Source organism: Xenia sp. Carnegie-2017, unplaced genomic scaffold, assembly GCF_021976095.1.
Source record: "Xenia sp. Carnegie-2017 unplaced genomic scaffold, XeniaSp_v1 HiC_scaffold_16, whole genome shotgun sequence".
Taxonomy (NCBI): domain Eukaryota; kingdom Metazoa; phylum Cnidaria; class Anthozoa; order Malacalcyonacea; family Xeniidae; genus Xenia; species Xenia sp. Carnegie-2017.
The window spans coordinates 4,571,439-4,590,256 of record NW_025813469.1 but is presented as its reverse complement, the minus strand read 5'-3'; the positions used below and the strand labels follow the sequence as shown (position 1 = coordinate 4,590,256).

Here is an 18,818-nt window from a genome sequence, read left to right as displayed (position 1 = left end):
TCTATATAAAGCATGATGAACAAAATTTTACTTCAATTGTTGTGTTTCACTAGCATTCATGAGAGCAACACCATTCAAGGAGCCTGTGTCGATAATTACCATTTTTGAGAAATCATTAAGTTAGTGAAATAAATTTGATGTAACGTCATACTAGATTTTGTGGACCATTTACCCATGTTTGTGTTGAGTGGAACCTTTGTTGCTGGACAATTTGTAATGTAATCCTACGGCATGATTATCAGAGAAGCAATTAATTTACAAATGCCTAAATAAGATCATAGAATTATATAATCAATTAACAATTTCTTTTTGTAGATTGGAACCAGTACTATAATAACAAGTAGATAATACTATAATAAAAATAAGGCAGTAAGGTCCTTACAAGAATATATGAAATAATATTGGTGAATACATGCATTGTTAGATATCAAATAATATATAAAAAATGGATCAAAATATGTTACAGATGTATTGCCAGTGATGAACAGGTTATAATTAATGAGTAGTATTGCTTATACTCTGAATAAATGATAATAAATAGAATAGTTTAAATAGTTCATATTGTAAATAAAAATTATTGTTTACTTATTTTATATTGTGAAAAAATAAAATAAGTTTGTATTGTATTGAATCGCTAATTTTGACGGCATTCGTGGTCAATTACTTAAAATAAAAATAAATAAGATTGATTGGATCACATGTAATCTATACAATACGGCTTTTTCTTGTACGTCGTTTTAAAGTTGCTGTAATTTATAAAAAGCCTTCTTTTTGAAAGTCGAATGATTACGCGAGCAAGCCCAAAAGTTTTACTTTCTTTCAACGTCGAGTAGATCAAACCAATTGGACAATTGTGCATTTTCTTTTCGAAGCATAGCTAGCGTTTGTTGACCTAGCTTGCTGAGGTCCAAATCTATTGCGTTGCGATCGTAAATAAGTTTCATCCATTCTTTTGCCCAGTCGTCAAGTTTGTAAAGGGTAGCCTGAGTAGACAAAAATGTTTTTTTTCGATTCCAGTCATGCATGCTGCTGTTTTCAACTTGAAAGTCTACTTCTGTATTGTCAAGTTTTTTAATATGCATTTCTCTGTCTGTCTTAACGGTTACTAGGTACATCTGAGGATATTGCTCACCAACTCTAAGCTTAAGTAAGTCATATTGTTCACAGTTGATATATAGCTTGTTGATGCAAAGTTTCAGACGGACGACTTTGTCAGGGTCGTTTTGAAATCCATCATCATTTCCATCGATGAACATTAGAAATGGATCAAAACTCTGTTTACTGGCGATACCTCCAGACTCAATAAGAGTGCTAACTTGGAAGTCATAAAATGGAATCATAAAACCTTTGCCACCAAATGACAAGCCTTCGTTCATCGATCCTTCACCAGAGTAAACCACTGGGATAGTCGCATGTTTCATGATAGCATTCACGAGCGTGTTTTCAAAAAAACCCTGAACAACAAATGCCTCCCTACCTGACTTTGTTCTTATGAGGAACTGTTTGTACTCGCTGCCATTCAAAATAAAAGCTTGTTTTGAAGTCAGTTTGACGCCCACTTCACTTGCTTGTTTTGACAGAGCTTCTATGTTACTGGTTGCAAGAATTATTGGTTTATCGACGTCTGATTGTTCTGTCATTGCCTTGAGAATTTTGGCAAGTAGCCGCTTGCCCGCACTAAAGTTTTGCCCATCTTTAACGTCACAATTATCGTTGAATTTTCGCTGATTGATCACATGGGAATTTTCACGTGCCATCATAAGAGCAAATCTTTCTTTGATTATTTCTGCGAATGACGTATTACATGAAGGTTTTTGACCAAGGACATTATAAAGAATACCTGATATAATTTCTTTGATCTCTGATTGGTTGACATCCACACTAGCTGTAGGAATGCCAAATCCTATTCCTCCACGTGATAAACCAGTGAAGTATGCATCATCAACTAAGCTTACCCCGGCCATTCCTCCGATCTCGCCAACTCTAAGAACGTTTCTTTCTTCTGCAACAGTCTTAAATACTGAGCCAACATTATACTGAATTTCAAACTCTGGCTGGTGAGTTTTAGCTATTTCTGACACCAATTTATAGCTATAGTTAGGATCCCATTGACGATTGGCATTATTGTGTGCTATGACTTTGATGTCCTTGTCGAGTAACTTGTTTAATGTTGTGTTGGCGATTGAATAGCGGTAAAAATGTGCGTACGCATTGATTCGTTGTTTGAGTTCTGGGTGTTTTGTAATAATTGTTTTATACAACATTTGAAAATTTACAAGATCACCAAATCCAGCGATAGCATACCCTGTCATGAGAATTTGTCCTTTGCTCTGTAGTATTCTTTCAAAAAATAGCTGCACCTCTTTTCTGTTTTCTTTTGTTGAAGACTTTTTGTTTTCATGTTCATCAAAGTTATTTATGTTGTATTTTTCAGTTAGAAATGCAGCTTCTTCGTCTATTTTGAGTTCTATTTTAGTATCGAAAGCAAGAGAAATTCCTTTGTATGTGACAAGGATTTTTTCATCGTGTAGAAGTCTGTTCTCTTTTTCTGCAAGAATGGTTTTTATGTTCATTATTTCTCCACCATATTGGAAATGAGTTCCAGTATTTGTGTAATTCTCTAATTTTCTTTCAACGTCTTCATCTGATGTATGAGAATGGATGCCAATTTTCTCCAGTGTTTTTAGAAAAGAAGCTAAACGGAAAAATTCAACTTTTTCCTTTGTACTGAAATTCAAAAACGACCCCGATATCGCTGGTTCTATTAGCTTTTCTTCCGTTGTTCTTAGTTCAGGATATTCATCTATACCATAGTGAACGATCTTCACTGATGTGCCCGATTTATTTAAACGTAAACCTGCATATGTCCGGTTGGTTTCTTTCAAAAAATTGAACAGTAGCCTAGTGCCAAGGGTTGCATCGTCCATCGAACCTGAGCACTGGGATTGAAACTGGTGTTGGATGTCGTTAAGAAATCTTTTGAACTCAGTGGATGTTTTAATCACTGTGTTTTGGCTTGTATGATCATAACAAGGCATGTTTGTGAAACAGCTATGAGTAAACTGACGCAGATGGTAGTTTTCATGTTTGCTCGTATCCAGTTTGTGTGATTGCAACAAGTGGTGCCATTTTTCTCTCGTCTTTTTTATGTTGTCTGGTGTCAAGCATATTCCGTTTATACTCTGCAGCTTTTCTTGTCCATCCAAATAACTTATTAAACCGTTCCTATGGTTTAAGAATTCATTCCGTTGGTTGTTCACAGAAGGTATAATTTCAATGTGTTTCAATGATTGATCTGTTTTATGATCAAATGTACATAGTCGTTCTGTATTCAGTGCAACAAAGAAAATATTTTCGGTCACTTTCGGGATAATTCTTCGTTTCACATCAGTTAATGAGACGCAAAGTTTCATCTAAATAAAACATTGTTAACCTAGTTTAAATTCTTGCTTGATTTGTCAGAAATGAGTATGAGGCGAGCACCTGGGCAATATAAAAATCATAACTTTTTATTTAACAATTCATTCGCTTGCAAAAGCAAGACTACAGCCTCGGTTATTTGTCATGTATGAGGCTTCAATACAGCAAAATTATCAAGTCTGCAATGGCAGCATTGGGAGGCTTAAAATATGTAGCAATGTACACTTTTTTATGCAATGTCTTGCTGCAAATCTCCTAATTTTGAAAATTAGAGATCATATTTCAAAGTTTGCAATTACTTTAGGAATCTGCCTGTACGAAACAAAAACAATGGCATAGCCACCAAAATTGCCCAATAATGGTATCTTACGTAGAAATTGAACTTTTGTGGTAATTAGAAAAACTGCCAATTGTTCTGATTCACGTGATCAAATGGACATGATACGCCCAGTCTGTTTAATCTGTCGTATTTGTTGGTGAAGGACACTTTAGATGTAATAGCACACTTTGATTGGCTTAGAAACATTTTCGGCGGTGCACAAAAATATATCAAAGAACTTTCTAGAGCTAACAGCAAAACTGCATATACCTTTACCGAGAAATATAAACCTAGGTATCTTCTAATGGTTGAGGCCTCAGTGCCAGGAGTATTTATAAGAATTTCGTAACAAACTCAAAAAGTAACATAATTTTGCATATTAGACTACGCCACCGTCATACTGTACAAAAATCTTGTACGCTATACTCACAGAAAATTGGTTAAAATTGTCAAAGTGTTGTCAAAGAATGATAGTATTTGAATTTTTCCTTGCAACTATCCTCTACAAACACAAACCTTTTCTTGTTTTTGATGAGATTAAAAATCCGTATCAGTTGTTATAATTACCTCAAATTTGTAAGGTGTGAACGTTGAGAGAGAATGTATATACAGCATTTTCTCTATTAGCATTTTCACCCATGCTTCAGTGACACCAAATAATTTTCCACCAAGATCTTCAAGGACTTCAAAACTTGTAGCAAGTCTCCTTTTATGAGATTCCAAGCCATGACTTTCTTTATTATTTTTTTCATCATTCTCATAAAGATTGTTGTCTCCTTTCATGTACTTTAGCACAAAACTTAATGCTTCCATCTTCACGTTCTTTGTTTTAGCAATTTGCCCTCAAAGTAGCTCGTTAACGAAGCATTACAACCTGCTAAAAAGACATTTTTAAATTAGACTGAAGATGGTTTGTTTCATTGGTAGAATAAGATTTTACTTAGTACAGGTCTTCTTTTAAAGTTCATTTAACGTAAAATCTACTTAAACACCAATTTTGAACAAATCTAGAAAAGGGAAAACATCGCTGTTTTGCTTGAAAAGAATATCCGTTCATTTATAATGATGAAATTAGATCATCGAGTCTGAAAAAGGAAAACAGATAAATAATTATCTGAGGACCTCTTGGATTTTTGACACTATATGATGTCTGAAACATATGAATTTTTCCGCTTATTACAATAATGTTAAATTTTGAGAAAAAATGAAATAGATTGAATTATCTCTACATACACGACTAAAGTTGCAGATACGACAAAAGATGTAAATGGACTTTTTATCCTCTGGTCTACAAATCTTTCACGAATACAGCTGCACGATGCAGCTGTTCTTAGTTTACGAAATAAGGAAATTTATCCAATCAAATCTTATCTTACACAAACTTGTTGTATAAGCAGCAGAGTTTTGTCTCCTTGTATTTCTGTGGCCGGTTACACGAAGCCTGTATAGCGTTATTCATTGGATAGCAAATTTTTTTAAACTTTTATAAAACCTTTTAAAAAGCAAAAAGCATAAGGTTATAACTGTACAATCACTGAAAGAAAATTTTGTTTCGAAGATACGAAACTTCGTTGTCGTAAGAAAAATATAAACACCTTTTTTACAAGTTTGGAGATTTTTGCTATCAATTGACAACGCTATCCAGGCTTCGTGCAACCGGCCCCTGGGGTTAATGATCGTTTATTGTTTCGTTCAAAAGACAATATTTAGAACTATGCATAAGTAGAGTATGTTCCTCGTGAAAAGACTTTTTAAATTCTCTGGTTGTGTACAGTTAAATGGAAAGCTGCAAAAACTTGTTCTTGTTCCGTCATCAAATTTCTGTATAATTAGCTTTTATTGTATGAGAAGCCAACGTCATGAGAGAATATCCTTCATAATTTACAGTATAACTATAGGTAGTGTACTGTGTAAACTATGGACGTTATTGAATGCAAGATCTAGAGTCCTTATCAAAAATTTTTACACCCGTTTTCTTATAACCGTATTCTCAAACCATTAAGTGTAGCATGCGATGTTTGAGATGAAGCTATTGAGAAACTATCACTAAAGTTAAAAATGACATGAAGAGTAAGAAACGTAGCTTCAAGTTAGTGAGCGGGTCATTTGAGTTAACCATCTTTCGAGACATCGATTGCATCGATCTTTTTTGTACTTTTTTTTACATCACGCTAATTATTTATAGCACAGAGTAGGCGGGGAAAGGATTGAATTTTGTATTTGTTCTCGAGGTTGTAAATGTTGCATTTGTACAATCATCACCTTCAGAATAGACTATTCTAAGCCTGTCAACAAAAACCCTAGATCCACCCTTGTACATAAAAGTGGTAATTTCATCAAAAAATTTTTAAAACCATTTTTTACTCTAAAACAGTTTGTACACGACTCTTTTTATTCTGGAGGCATCAAAGAGTTCAGTTTACACAATCAGACACCTTAATTTTTGTAATGTCTCACCAACAAAAACTCAAACAATCTTCAGTTTTCTGGCAACTTTGTATGAAATGCATGAAATGCTTGGAACTGTAGTTTATGGTATTGACAGTTGCAATAACATATATCAGTTTTGTCAAGTTTCTTAACATGCACGTCTTAGCGGTAATTAATTACATATCTGGATATTGTCGGAACTTATGTAAATAAGTAATAGATAATTGTTATTTGATACTAGGAGCTTGTGGAATAACGGAAATATGAACTTGGGTTAATTAGTTGTGACACGTTGAAAGTCGGGGTTCTTCTGTAGCTGGCTGAGAATGTAAAAGCTTGAAATGTTTAAGATTATCCGTGATGTGGAATAATTATATTGAAGTAGTTATATTGAGTAAAATTAAGAACTGTGTGTTGACTGCGCGTACAGTAGGATAATAAACAGTCCCAAAAACGAATCGGCAGACGCAAAACTACTTTGTACTAAGCGCAAAAGAGAAAATTGGTACAGATATTGCTCTCAGCTTGAGTAGTAAATCATTTATGACTTATGTACAGGTCGTCTATTCCAATGCCCATGCAGGACAATTATGTTTCGGTCGTTTTAAAATCCAACATATTTTTATTAATAAGCGTGGAAATGCATCATAATCCTGTATACTCCACCTTACGTATACTGACTCGATAATATTTATTACTTGAAAGTAGCCAATAAATTGAGATCACAAAACTATGGCCACCAAAATAAAATCCCGAATTTATCATGATCGTTGATCACTGTAAAGCTCTGGATAGTCGCAAGTTTTATCATTGCATTCACAAGCGTCTTTCTGAAGTCTACGTGACCTTTTTCTTATAAAAGGTTGTCTGTTTAGTATCTTTAACATAATCTTATGATTGCCGACTTGTCTAATTATCAATAGCGTAGCAACTGCGTAAGTTTTGTCCTGCAAAAATTATAAATTTCTACCGAAACAAACAGTGATAAACCAGTGAAGTTTACATCGCAAGACCAAAACATGTGGACTTCTAATTATATCAGTTATATTATCGATTGCATCTCAAATTTCAACAGAATAACGCGATATAGGACTATAAAGCCAAATTTGGCTACGAAGAAAATTTTTCAGAAACAAATGACACAAATGCTACATTTCAAGATTTCAAGGCACTTTAGCTATAAACGCCAAACATTAAGTAGCAAATAATTGTTGAGAAAAATGAAGAGATGAACACTGCATTGAAAAAAGCCATGTAACAAAAACTTCAGTGTCTTGGTCTGTTCGTGTGAGTATTGCCTTACGTCTTGATTATTTGTGGAATTAGCTACTGTCCAATACAGGAAATTGGTCTATACCAGCCATGGCGAGAGCCTCCAAAAACTTTGATAGCGCGGCGTTTATTTCAGATTAATATTTCAGATTCATTTTTATAGTGATTTATTGTTTTATGAGAGAAGAATGAAATATAGACATGGTACGACCAAACTGTGGGCTATGTCACTTGGTTGTAGGAAAGAAAACTTAAACCTCTAAAAAACAGTCAGGCATATCACTTAAGTCCTCGGCATAGTATTGATAGGAAAATAGAAATCAGAAACGACGTTTGTACACGGTACACTAAAGTGAAAATTTCTTCATACATGCTCAACTTTTTATGTTATTCTTAACTGTGGCACGTATAGTTCGACTGTGGGAAGCGGATTTTATCAAATTTTCACATTTGTTCTTTTGTGGTGCTCGTGAGATAATATATTGTTGTCGTTTATAAAATCTTTATGTGATCAGCAACGGAAAATAATGTCTCTCACACCTCCCTCCCTCCTCCCCAAAAAAATGAAAGGAAAAAATGTGTTGATCTATGTTTAATAATATTTATTGTCTGTAAAACATAAGAAAGTACAGACAATTACAACGGCTATATTCATAAAAATATCTCTTACCGTTCATTCAATGATCAAGGTTTTCAATAGGAACAGTCCCTTGCCATTGACGCTGTAATGATAAATTTTCTTCAACGACAGTAGTTTTTATGATGTTGTATATGACGCAAATCAACAGCAATTTATTGCCAAAAAAATTTTCAGTGCTGCGAAAAATTGACGTTATAAGAACACGCCTCCAAAAAAAATTTTCTTCCTTTTACAAGAAGCACGTATCAGCCCATGAATGACGAATGTCCGTTAAATATTTTCTTCGTAGACTTTTTAAATTGTTAACCAAAAGAACATATGTTAAGCTTTTAAATGATCGTCTTTCATGTAAATTGCTGTATTTCATTCGACTATATTATACAAATGTTCATGCGAATTTGTGCATAATTTTCATCTTTTTTTTTGCCTTTTTTATTTTGTATTTTTTATGACGTTTGAAATTCTGTGTTTTTTCCGTAAGATTTTTTACACAACCTAATTATATTTATATACGTATATTTAACAAGCGCTTAATAAATTTGGGATCACGTAACAGGAACACCTTGACTTGCAAAAGGCCGAAGTCACGCGAATAGAGCACTACGACAGTTTCAGCAAAGGATATAGTAATATTTACCTAATGAGTAAGTACAAAGATTCTTACATGTACGCGAATACCTACGCATCGTGTGACTCACATACCAAGTTCTTGCTTAAACTACTGATGTTGGCTTTCATGAAATACAAATAGAAACACTATCATGTATTATCTTTCAAACTCGGATAAATTATATTGTTGATATTTGGTTAACAGCGCGACAAGTAAGAACTCAAAAATTTTCAGCTTGACATAATTTTACTAATTTACATAGCCTGCAGTCAAACTGTAAGACATGAGAATCATGTTCTTATATCTGAGACCTATCAATGACTGAAAAGTGACAAATCCAAAAACAAGCAATCAAAGATTAAGTAAATTTCGTTGAGCCATGCCATGCTTCTTTTGATTTTTGATTTTTATATTACAAACTGCTATTAAACATTTTTTACAATTGACGTCATCCTTTTTATTTTTCCTGGATGCCACTTCAACACACGTACGGATTTTTTTTGACAGCGTTTGTAAACTCAAATGGATTCGGTGGATCCAACTCTCTGGTTAGTGTTGATGAAGGAATCTGCGTTAGTGTGAGATATAAAAACTGTAAACACTCAAATAAATCTTTAAACTACAAAATGCCATTGATGTCATCGACGTTTGACGCGCAGGTGAACTTAGGATGACCCTATTCCTCAGCGATTCAATATACGAAGCTAGTTGCTGTGACGTCGGATATTTTACTGACGGAATAACATGAACGTCATCAACAATAAATGCGCTACTAAAAAGTGCTCATCGATGCGGTTGTTAACACTATTATAGAAAATGAAACGGGAACATTGTTAAATATATTAGCTAAAACCGATTTCGGAGTTTTAAAACTTTTCAAATAGTGTTCGCAACACGCCATATTGACGACTTGTAACCGAAGTGTTTTCCTTGGAGGCTTCTCAAATTCTGTTGTTGTTTTTTCATTACGATCTTCGCAGCATGCAAGTGATTGGTAGGCATTGCTATTTTATTGACATGTTTCTAAACGTCCAAAAATATGACAGCATTTGATCTCAGCATAATTAAGAGGTCAAAATCTTTCCAAAGAAATTAATCGTCATAATCAGGCTTTTTATTCATTTAACAGAATTTTCTAATCAGTATGAAACTCTATGGAATACTTTTACTTTGCATTTGTTATCATTGGCGTAGCCAGTGCTCTTACTTAGTCCTGCTATGGTAATTTTTCTCTGTTTACATTCACTGCAAAAGCAATAGATTCCTTAAGAAATTAAAATGATATTGAGGTCACTCGTTTTGCATAGCACGGCTGAAACTTGAGGGCTAGCTACGCCACTGTTTTCCCCTTAACAAACAACGGTCAATATTCTTGCAGTAAATTCAACATTTTCAGTGGACAGAATAGGACAGATGTTTCAAAGTTTTGTAAATACCTTTACAAATCATTTCAGCAATTTCAGAACAATTTAGTGGCTTCCTTATGATCAAACAGCATACACATCTTCAAGGAACAGACGCAATGACAATATATAATAACTGTTGAGTGAATTCAACATGAATTGAAGTAGACATTGTTTACGAAAACATGAAGTAGACATTGTTTACGAAAACATTTTTTTTAAAAATTAAATACAGTGTGAATTGATCCCTTAGCTTTAATGTCGTTTGCTTTCTTCTCTTCCAAAATCAACACACTCTAGTCAGTGATATCTTTCGATCACAAAAAAATACATCTGACTTAAAGAATTTATGACATGAACTATAGCCACACACTTCTCTGAATAAATTTTGAAGGAGATCATATGACTTGATAATTCTTGTTTATTTATGTTGAACATTATTATCGAGAGTATGCTCATTGTCTCTATGACAGCAATTTGTAAAACTACACTGATAGAGCATAAATTTTTAAAATGTTTAAAGCATTTTTTCACAAGTACGTCAGTTTTATGAATACATGTGTGAAGTAATATGAGTATTATAAAGTTCTACAGTTTTAAAATTTAAAAAAAAAATTTAGTGCTGGAACACTGACGTTTTGTAAAGCTACAATGCAATTTGATATCCTAATGATGATATTTACATACTATGAAAAATATACCTCTCGAAATTTCACTTACACAAATTAACCGAACACGTTATTAAGACATCGTAAAGTGACTGACTCTGCAAAGCAATCCGAAAACAAAACTTCACGGAATCAAAACTTTAGCTCTCTAAAAATTTATGCAATAAGAATTCAAGAATGACGCATTTCGAATCAAGTGCTTCTACTCCTTAAGATAAAGAATTGTTAGTTTTTTATAGTCAAAAGCTTCATGACTATATATAAAGACTTGTCCGGGTATGCAATTCAATGTACAAAGACTGTTCTTCCGATTGTGATATTTAAGTGAGCTTTATTCGTTTATAAGTTGATTGAATTCACATATTTTCTTTAAAATTCTTAGTTGGCTCTTCTTTTTTATAATTTGTTATATGATTACCATATGTAATAATTTTGGCTGATTTTTGACGGTGTTTGGTTGGAAGTAAAAAATCGTTAATTAAACAAAGTTATGGTCCAACAACGTATACAAAAGCAACCTACCGAACTAATGAAATTGACGTGGAGATCCTATTTTCATTCAGCTAGCCTCGCTCCTAATTCCTATTTATCCGCCTTAACATCATATTTTACTGCATGATGATAGATCTCTATCCTACAGATACATTTGTTTTGATATCATGCATGAAAATAGATCTCATGCGCAGAATGTATTTATGTATTTTTGTGTGTGACAAAACTGATAGTAACGATTATTTCTGGCAACTAGATGCTTTCTGATTTATGTCTTACGTTCTAGTGAAAATGTTAATGTTTTATAAATTAATGCTATGAAAGCTTAGTTTGTTCAATATTATAGTGCCTTCAAACAATGTTTATTTTTTCTTCGTATACTCAAAAACACGCTGTCTTAAATAAAATATATTGTCTTTAACGCTCTAACTGGTCTAGTGAATAGATGCAGGATATTCAGATAGAGGTGTCAGGTTCTAATTTTCAAGGGTCGGTTGTTGTTAGGCTTGGTGTGTCGAGAGTTTAAATTACATTAAACAAGTGTGTAATGATTAGGATGATGAAGTAAGCGGCTATGAGGTCGATACTGCTGTAAAAAGAGTGTGCAAATAGCATTTCTCTTGCTGAACAATCGGGAATGGAAAGCGACACTTAGTATAAAAAATTTGACCTAAAAAACTAAGTCTTTTGCTTAATTTTTTCTTTGACTCCCCGAAGGGACTCATTTTTTTAGTCAAGAACCTCAGGGCAAAAAAACGCCCTTAAACTCCATCCTAACCTTAAACCTTGCCCTCAAACCTAAAACTATAACCCATACAAACACTGACAACGAGACGAACCAAAGATATCGTGCATTGAAGGTCAGACAAAGCAGGTTAAGCCAGGAGCTATAAAGGAAATGATTTGCTGTTCAATCTACATGTCGAACAATGGCATTCTGTGCAATTTATTCATTTTATCATTGCCTCACACCATATTACATTGCTGAATCTCACTTTACTACTCCACGATTTTTCTTAGTTTATCCAAACAAACATTTCGCGACATTTAATAACGTCATTTCATATGAGATAAAATTTTTAAAACTAGTTATGTTACAACCGAATGTAATCAATGAAGTCAATCTAATCGAATGTAGATAGTAGTCGAATGTAATCATATGTAATCAAAAATTCGCTCATTCCTTTGGAATTGCTCTTATTTCATAGGAGACGACATTTGAAAAAGTTTTCATTTGATAGAAGTTGACATTTCGAAAACAATCGCCATTTCGAACATTATTTCAAAAGTTTGTCATTCAAACTGTGAATAAAATGGTGAAAAATGATTGGAAAATTTCCAAATACAAATTTTTTTAGCTGTTAAAGCGTTTAGTAAATGTTGGTTTAGTATGTTATAAATGTTAGTTTTTTAAGTAGCCACGTGATTTACCACATGACAAATGCAATATACCTCCTGGGAAAATTGATCACAACGTTGAACAAGGTAGGTCTAAATTTATTTAACTAAAATATTCTTAATGAACATACACGCTAAACACTCATTGCGAAAGCTTTTACAAAAGCACATAGTTTTTTTCCTAGTTTCTCTGGGCAGGAGAATGAAAAAATGTCGAAAAGTGTAAAGGTAACATTGAAAAGTCCTGATACTACAAAAGACATTAGAAAAGTTATCAGTTCATTGGAGAATATGGAGTCGAATGTAGTCAAATGTAGTGAATGGTATAGTCGAATGTAGTTTTCACTATGTATGGCGACGAAAATATTTTAGTTATTTGAATTGTAGCTAAATTAAAAACTCCGAACAATTGCGAACAATTAAAAATAGATACGTGCGTAATTACCATGATTGACAAGATGCATGGCAATGAATGACATTAAGCATATTTTGTTTGTCGTTAGAAAGAAACACTGCATAAAATGTAAATGATTTCACGAGAAAATTGGAGCAAACTCTTGTCTTTATTGCAGTAACACTGTCGGAGGACAAATATTTGCATTTTATGGGCCAAAGCTTTCAATTAGCTATCTATTGGTCATTGTAGCGTTATCTTCGTTATAGTTTTAAATAGCCTTACCTTTTAGGTCTATAAAATAGTTTTATTGGTTTGTAGATATTAATTAGAATTACTAGTGGAAAATATAAACGCAGGTCTTTGATTATGCTCACAGTATTATTACATGCTGATGCAAGTTGATCTGTTGAAATATGATTAAATTATTATTATATTATTACTAACCACACTACCGTGCGCTGTGTACGTTCGAAAAAGATGGAAAGCTTTAAAACAATGAAGAGGTGTGCAGTTCAGAGACCTAAATACGAAAGAGTCGGTGCACCAGAAGTAAATTTGTCTAGTGTCATCCAATTTTGCTCCAAAAGCCAGCCAATGTACAGCATTAAATGGGGGAAAGACAAGTTTTCTGTTATATTTTCTTATTCATCATTAAAACAAAAATTGCGGCTAGATACCCATCTGACCATATTTACCCAATCACCATGGTCATAATGTGAAATTCATAGAACAATACGTGTCTCAACTCTTATAAATACAGTGCTCTGGTGCAGTTGGGGTGACATTAAATATTTCCAAAATATGAACAACCTCTTCATCCTTCGAGTAGGAGTTGTATCAACGACCACGAGATGACCATGTCCGTTATCTACAGCCTCATGCTCTACTAACTGAGCTTTCGAAGGAGTAGCGAATCTTCCTGGAAAGTTACTAGAATTAACACAAAATCTTTACAAACATCTAAAAAACGTTATCATTTGAGCCAGAGTTGAAGCAACGACCAAATGATCATTTCAAAATTCACAGTCCCATATTTTAGCATCTGAGCTATTGTGAGAACACATATTTTGTCATTATTGTCAGTTGAACCAATGAACAAGAGATCACTTTGAATAATTACAGTCTCAGATTCTACAATAAGAGCTATCAAAGGCACACTTATCATGTAGGAATTACTTCATTAGGTCACAGTAAAAGTTTTTCAAAATATAAACAAATTCATCCTTATTCGAGTCAGATTTGAGCCATCGACCACGGGATGGCCATTTACGATATCAACAGTCCCATGCTCTACCAAATGAGCTATCGAACGAAAAATACATTTGTCTTAAAAATTACTAGAATTAACATTAAATATTTACAAATTAGTAAAAAAAACTTTATTCTTCGAGTTGGCATCATACCAACAACCAAAGGATCACTACAAAATCCACAGTCCCATGCCTTAGTATCTGAGCTATTGAGAGAACACGTCATCTGTAGGTATAAGTTCATGGGATGGCAGTAAACGTTTCCAAAATATTAACATTTTCCTCATCCTTTGAGTCGGGGTTGACCCGACGTTCAGGGTATGACCATTTGGGTTATCTACAGTCGCTTGCTCTACCAAATGAGCTATCAAAGGGTAATACCTATGCATGGTAAGTTACTAGAATTAACATAAACTATTTACAAATATGTAAAAACTTTGCCTTTAAGTCAGAGTTTAACCAATGACCAAAAGAGAACCACTTGAGATAACTACAGTCCCATGCACAGAGGTACTGAAAAAGCAGTACTTCTGCTTAAAAATTTACTAGAATTTACATGAAATATTTACAAATATATAAAAACCTAATCCTTGGAATAACAGTTGAACCTATGAACGAGGGATGAATTTCAACATTTACTGTTCCACGCTTTACCGTATGAGCTATCGAAGAATTGTTTCAATAGATGACAGTAAATGTTTTTCAAGATATAAACAAATTCTTTGAGTCGGAGTTGAGCCAACGACTATGGGTTGACAATTCAAGATATCTACAATCCCATGATCTACCAACTGAATTATGGAAGGAGCAATACTACTGTTGAAGAAGTTACTATAATTAATATGAAATATTTAGAGAAATCTAAAAAACTTTAACTTTCGAGTTGGAGTTGAACTAGCAACAAAGGATCACTTCAAAATCCACAGTTCTACGCTTTACCATAGGAGTTGTTTCACTAAATCACGAGTTGTCTCACTGGAATTGTTTCACTAAATCACAGTAAATTTTTTCCAAAAAAACTAACAAATCTTCATCCTTTGAGTCCGATATGAGCCAAGGATCACGGGATGACCATTTACGATATCTATAGTTATACGCTCTACCAACTGAGTGATTAAAGAAGCAATACTTCTGCTAAAATGTACCAAAATAAAAATGTACTAAAATTGACATTAAATATTTACAACATTGTAAAAAACTTTAACTTTTGAACCTCGCATCAAGAAAGTGACGTCATTTAAATTTCTCACCACTTTCAAAGGTTCTTCATCGAAAAGCAGTCCTGCTATAATTGTGTTTCAAAAAAAGTTTTCAGACGTTTCGGGGATGTCGTTCCCATAAACGATAAATCAAAAACACACTTATGACATGTGTTAGATTAAATATACATACCCTTGTATTTATCCTAACATAATTATATAGATACTAGTGTTTGCAGCCAACGGGCCGTGCTGTTTATTGTTACTTTTTAATAATCGTATCTTGAAAAGTCGATATTTCCGATGATTTTGTTTATTTGCAAACAATGTTTAAAGGTAAACGCTTTGCGCATTGTAAGTTATCGCCACACTTTTGTTCCGAAGCGGACAGACGCTTCACAGTTCACGCATAGCAAATGTATTATTACATTCACACTATGTCTATGTCAATATGCGGATTCATTGTCATTGTCTGAATAAGAAATGAAATGAAAAATTGATACAAAACAACTCACGACAATTCTTCGACAAAGCGACAAGCGCACTAAATGGCATAGTTTGCCATCGTTCGTATATCCAACTATCACCGTGGATAACGACAAATAGACAGACAGACAGACAGACAGACAGACAGATGGACGGACAGTTTTTCAGTGTAGCATCGTGGTTAGCCTCGCATGCGCATCGGCTGCCCACAAAAACTGTAAATACTGTAACTTACAGCCATCCATTATAGTTCATGTAACAAAAGTATTCTTGTCCAAAAATATGACAAAGACCGTAAATTATGTTAAATATAAGTAAGGAAGAGATCCGGAATTTCCTTTGTTAACTGTGTTCATCCTCTGTCATCATTTTCTAGATAAAACAAGATGAGTTTAACGGTGCTTTCCCTATCATTAATAAGAAGTATGACCATGCAAAACTGACGATGTGGGGACAAAGAGCAGAGAAATGTGTACTTACGAACAGAAAGTGCATATAGATCAGTTTTGGCAACTGGAAGAAAGTCAAATCCATCAAGGGTATTACCAGGAACCAGGAACTAAAGAAGCTGGTTCGTACAATGGCCAGATTATGACGTTCAGTTGTGGAAATTTGAATATGCTGGTGGTATGTACGCTTAAAAAACATCCTGGTGTTTGTATTTTTTATTTTATGTTATTATTATAAGAATAATAAGATTTTGAAATCTCTTTGTTTGTGGTAAGATACCAAAAATTATTTCATAACACGTTCTTTCTACCGAATATACAATTTTAAGTACAGTAAATCAAGATTTGCAAATGAGGAAAAGCAAATAAAGACTGGGGTTCTTATGACGGACCCATTTATGAAGACCGATCATGGAAACTGGTGCCTAGGTTCAAACTAAATGCTAACTTTGTGACAATTTGTAGCGTTGACAAATTACAAGGAACAAAATATATCGTACGCAAAATTTCTGTGACGACTGGTCTCAAGCTTACATTGTCTTTGTCGATCTCAACCACTACAGGTTTGAAAGTATTTGTAGATTTCTCAATTTCGATTGACGAGTTCTTTAGTGCAGGAATAAAGACCGAGTTCATCGAGGAGATAACACAGTCTTTGTCTCACAGCGAGGAAAAAGATTGAAGTCAGACTACAAAGGTCACGTTTACAGCACCGCCTCGTACGTATTCTCGCGTGGATCAGCTGCGGTGTGATTTTTCAAGTCCTTTTGAATCTGATAATTGTAGCTTGTGGTGTGCTACGATGTTCATGAAACTCCAGTAGAAATTAGCTGAGTTTTTTTTACTGCTGCTATTAAAAAGACTTTTCATTTTTTTGCTACATACTTCATACCTTTACTTGTTGATAATTTAAACTGTAGTGTTAAAAATTAAAATATACCGATAGTGCAAAGTCAAATGATGTCAATTGTACTGATTTCTACAGCTTATTGAACAAGTTCCCAAAATTGGTTTGACGATTTTATCTAAAATAATTTTACGGTAAGAAAAGACGTTTCATTCTCTTTTTCATTTTAGATTGGTCACCATATTTTATAGGTTGAAGGATGCACAAATATTTTTCGTTAAAGTGCAACTCTATCCAAATTTCAACACATAGTATTTTTTTCACCAAATAAACAATATACGTTCCTTCAAACATTCTGTTGTATGTTAGGGCATTTTCTGTTAACTATACATTGTTTCATTTCGACACTTAAGATTACCACGAGCGTCTAAACTGTTTTGCCGAAAAACGCATTTCATCCCACAACAATTTGGTCGCAATTTGAAAGTGTCAAAGTTGCAAATTAGCATTATTTTTTAAAAACTCTTATTTACAAATATGTTTCGACTTAACTATAAGCCATCTTCAGTGCAAATGGTACATCAGTTACAGTGTGGAATGTATAAGGTATAAATTTGATAAAAACGCGGTAAGACTTAGAGAATGAAATAATTATTTGCAAATTGTTATAGATTACTAGCAGAATATGGGATGTGTGTAGTATGGGTGTATGAGAACAGAAAGAATTTATGATTTAAAAATTGTGTTAAAGTGTTGGACTTGTTTGTTGAGGATAGGCTTAAGTTTTCTTATATAAAGGGCTAGTCAAGGATTGGAACAAGAGGAACCGTATGAGTTTATAAATGTCTGATATTTTGTCAAGGATGGTGTGTTCATTGACCCTTGTGACAGGATGCCTGGTGTTTTCACCTATGTAGCAGGACAAAACATCCTGCGATTGTGTCTTTCATACTAAAATGTTCTTGACTTTATAGGGAGTAAAGATTAATTTGATCTTCATACCCGTAAGACAATAACAAAGCGTTGCCACTCACCTACTTTCAAGCCTGACTGCTTCAGATTTTCAATCAAAATGTCTCGTAAACTTCCTTCTTTATCGTTACTTCAACCTTGACAAGTTTTCCATTACTAAAATCACTGAAGATTTCTCATAGCGTATTACTACAACCATCATTCTTCACTGTGGGGATAGCGTTGTTGGATTATGTGATTCGGCCGTATTTCTCCAAACGTAAACAACATCTCTATAACAAATAAGTTACAATTTTGTCTCTTTAATCCATGGTACCATTTTGAACATTTTTTCTGGCATACTTTATTCTGCGTTGGATGTGTCTCTTTCGTTAGTGTGGCGTTTTTCGTTGCCTATAACATTGAAATCTTAAAATCTCGCAATCAATTGTGTTTACGGAATACAACATATGAATACATGAATAAAGCACCCACCCCCCCCAAACCCCAATTATCAATAATCCGTCACCACTTGTTCTGACTTCAGACAGAAGACGTAAAAAAAGTAACTAATTTTTAAATGAAAC

The 18,818-nt window shown here is 33.8% G+C and overlaps 1 protein-coding gene across 2 annotated transcripts; it reads right to left on the bottom strand.

Moving 5' to 3' along the window:
- Nucleotides 1-270: 270 nt before the first annotated feature.
- Nucleotides 271-10,290, bottom strand: LOC124437000. 2 transcript variants are annotated; one of them, XM_046987005.1, is made up of 5 exons: nt 10,128-10,290; nt 9,132-9,259; nt 8,112-8,163; nt 4,307-4,616; nt 271-3,413 (listed from the first exon to the last, which is right to left on the bottom strand). In XM_046987005.1, the coding sequence occupies exons 4-5, from the start codon at nt 4,550-4,552 to the stop codon at nt 810-812; spliced, it is 2,850 nt and encodes a 949-aa protein (XP_046842961.1). In that variant the 5' UTR covers nt 4,553-4,616; nt 8,112-8,163; nt 9,132-9,259; nt 10,128-10,290; the 3' UTR covers nt 271-809. The 2 variants fall into 2 exon arrangements, with proteins under 2 accessions (XP_046842961.1, XP_046842960.1); XM_046987004.1 differs by lacking the exon at nt 9,132-9,259.
- Between the last annotated feature and the right edge of the window lie 8,528 nt (nt 10,291-18,818).

Bases quoted from the DNA above. Each gene is read 5' to 3' on its own strand.
- LOC124437000 (XM_046987005.1), bottom strand. From the start codon at position 4,552: ATGGAAGCATTAAGTTTTGTGCTAAAGTACATGAAAGGAGACAACAAT. The intron at 3,414-4,306 runs GTAATTATAACA...TGTTTTATTTAG, and splicing joins TCACACCTTACAAATTTGAG to ATGAAACTTTGCGTCTCATT.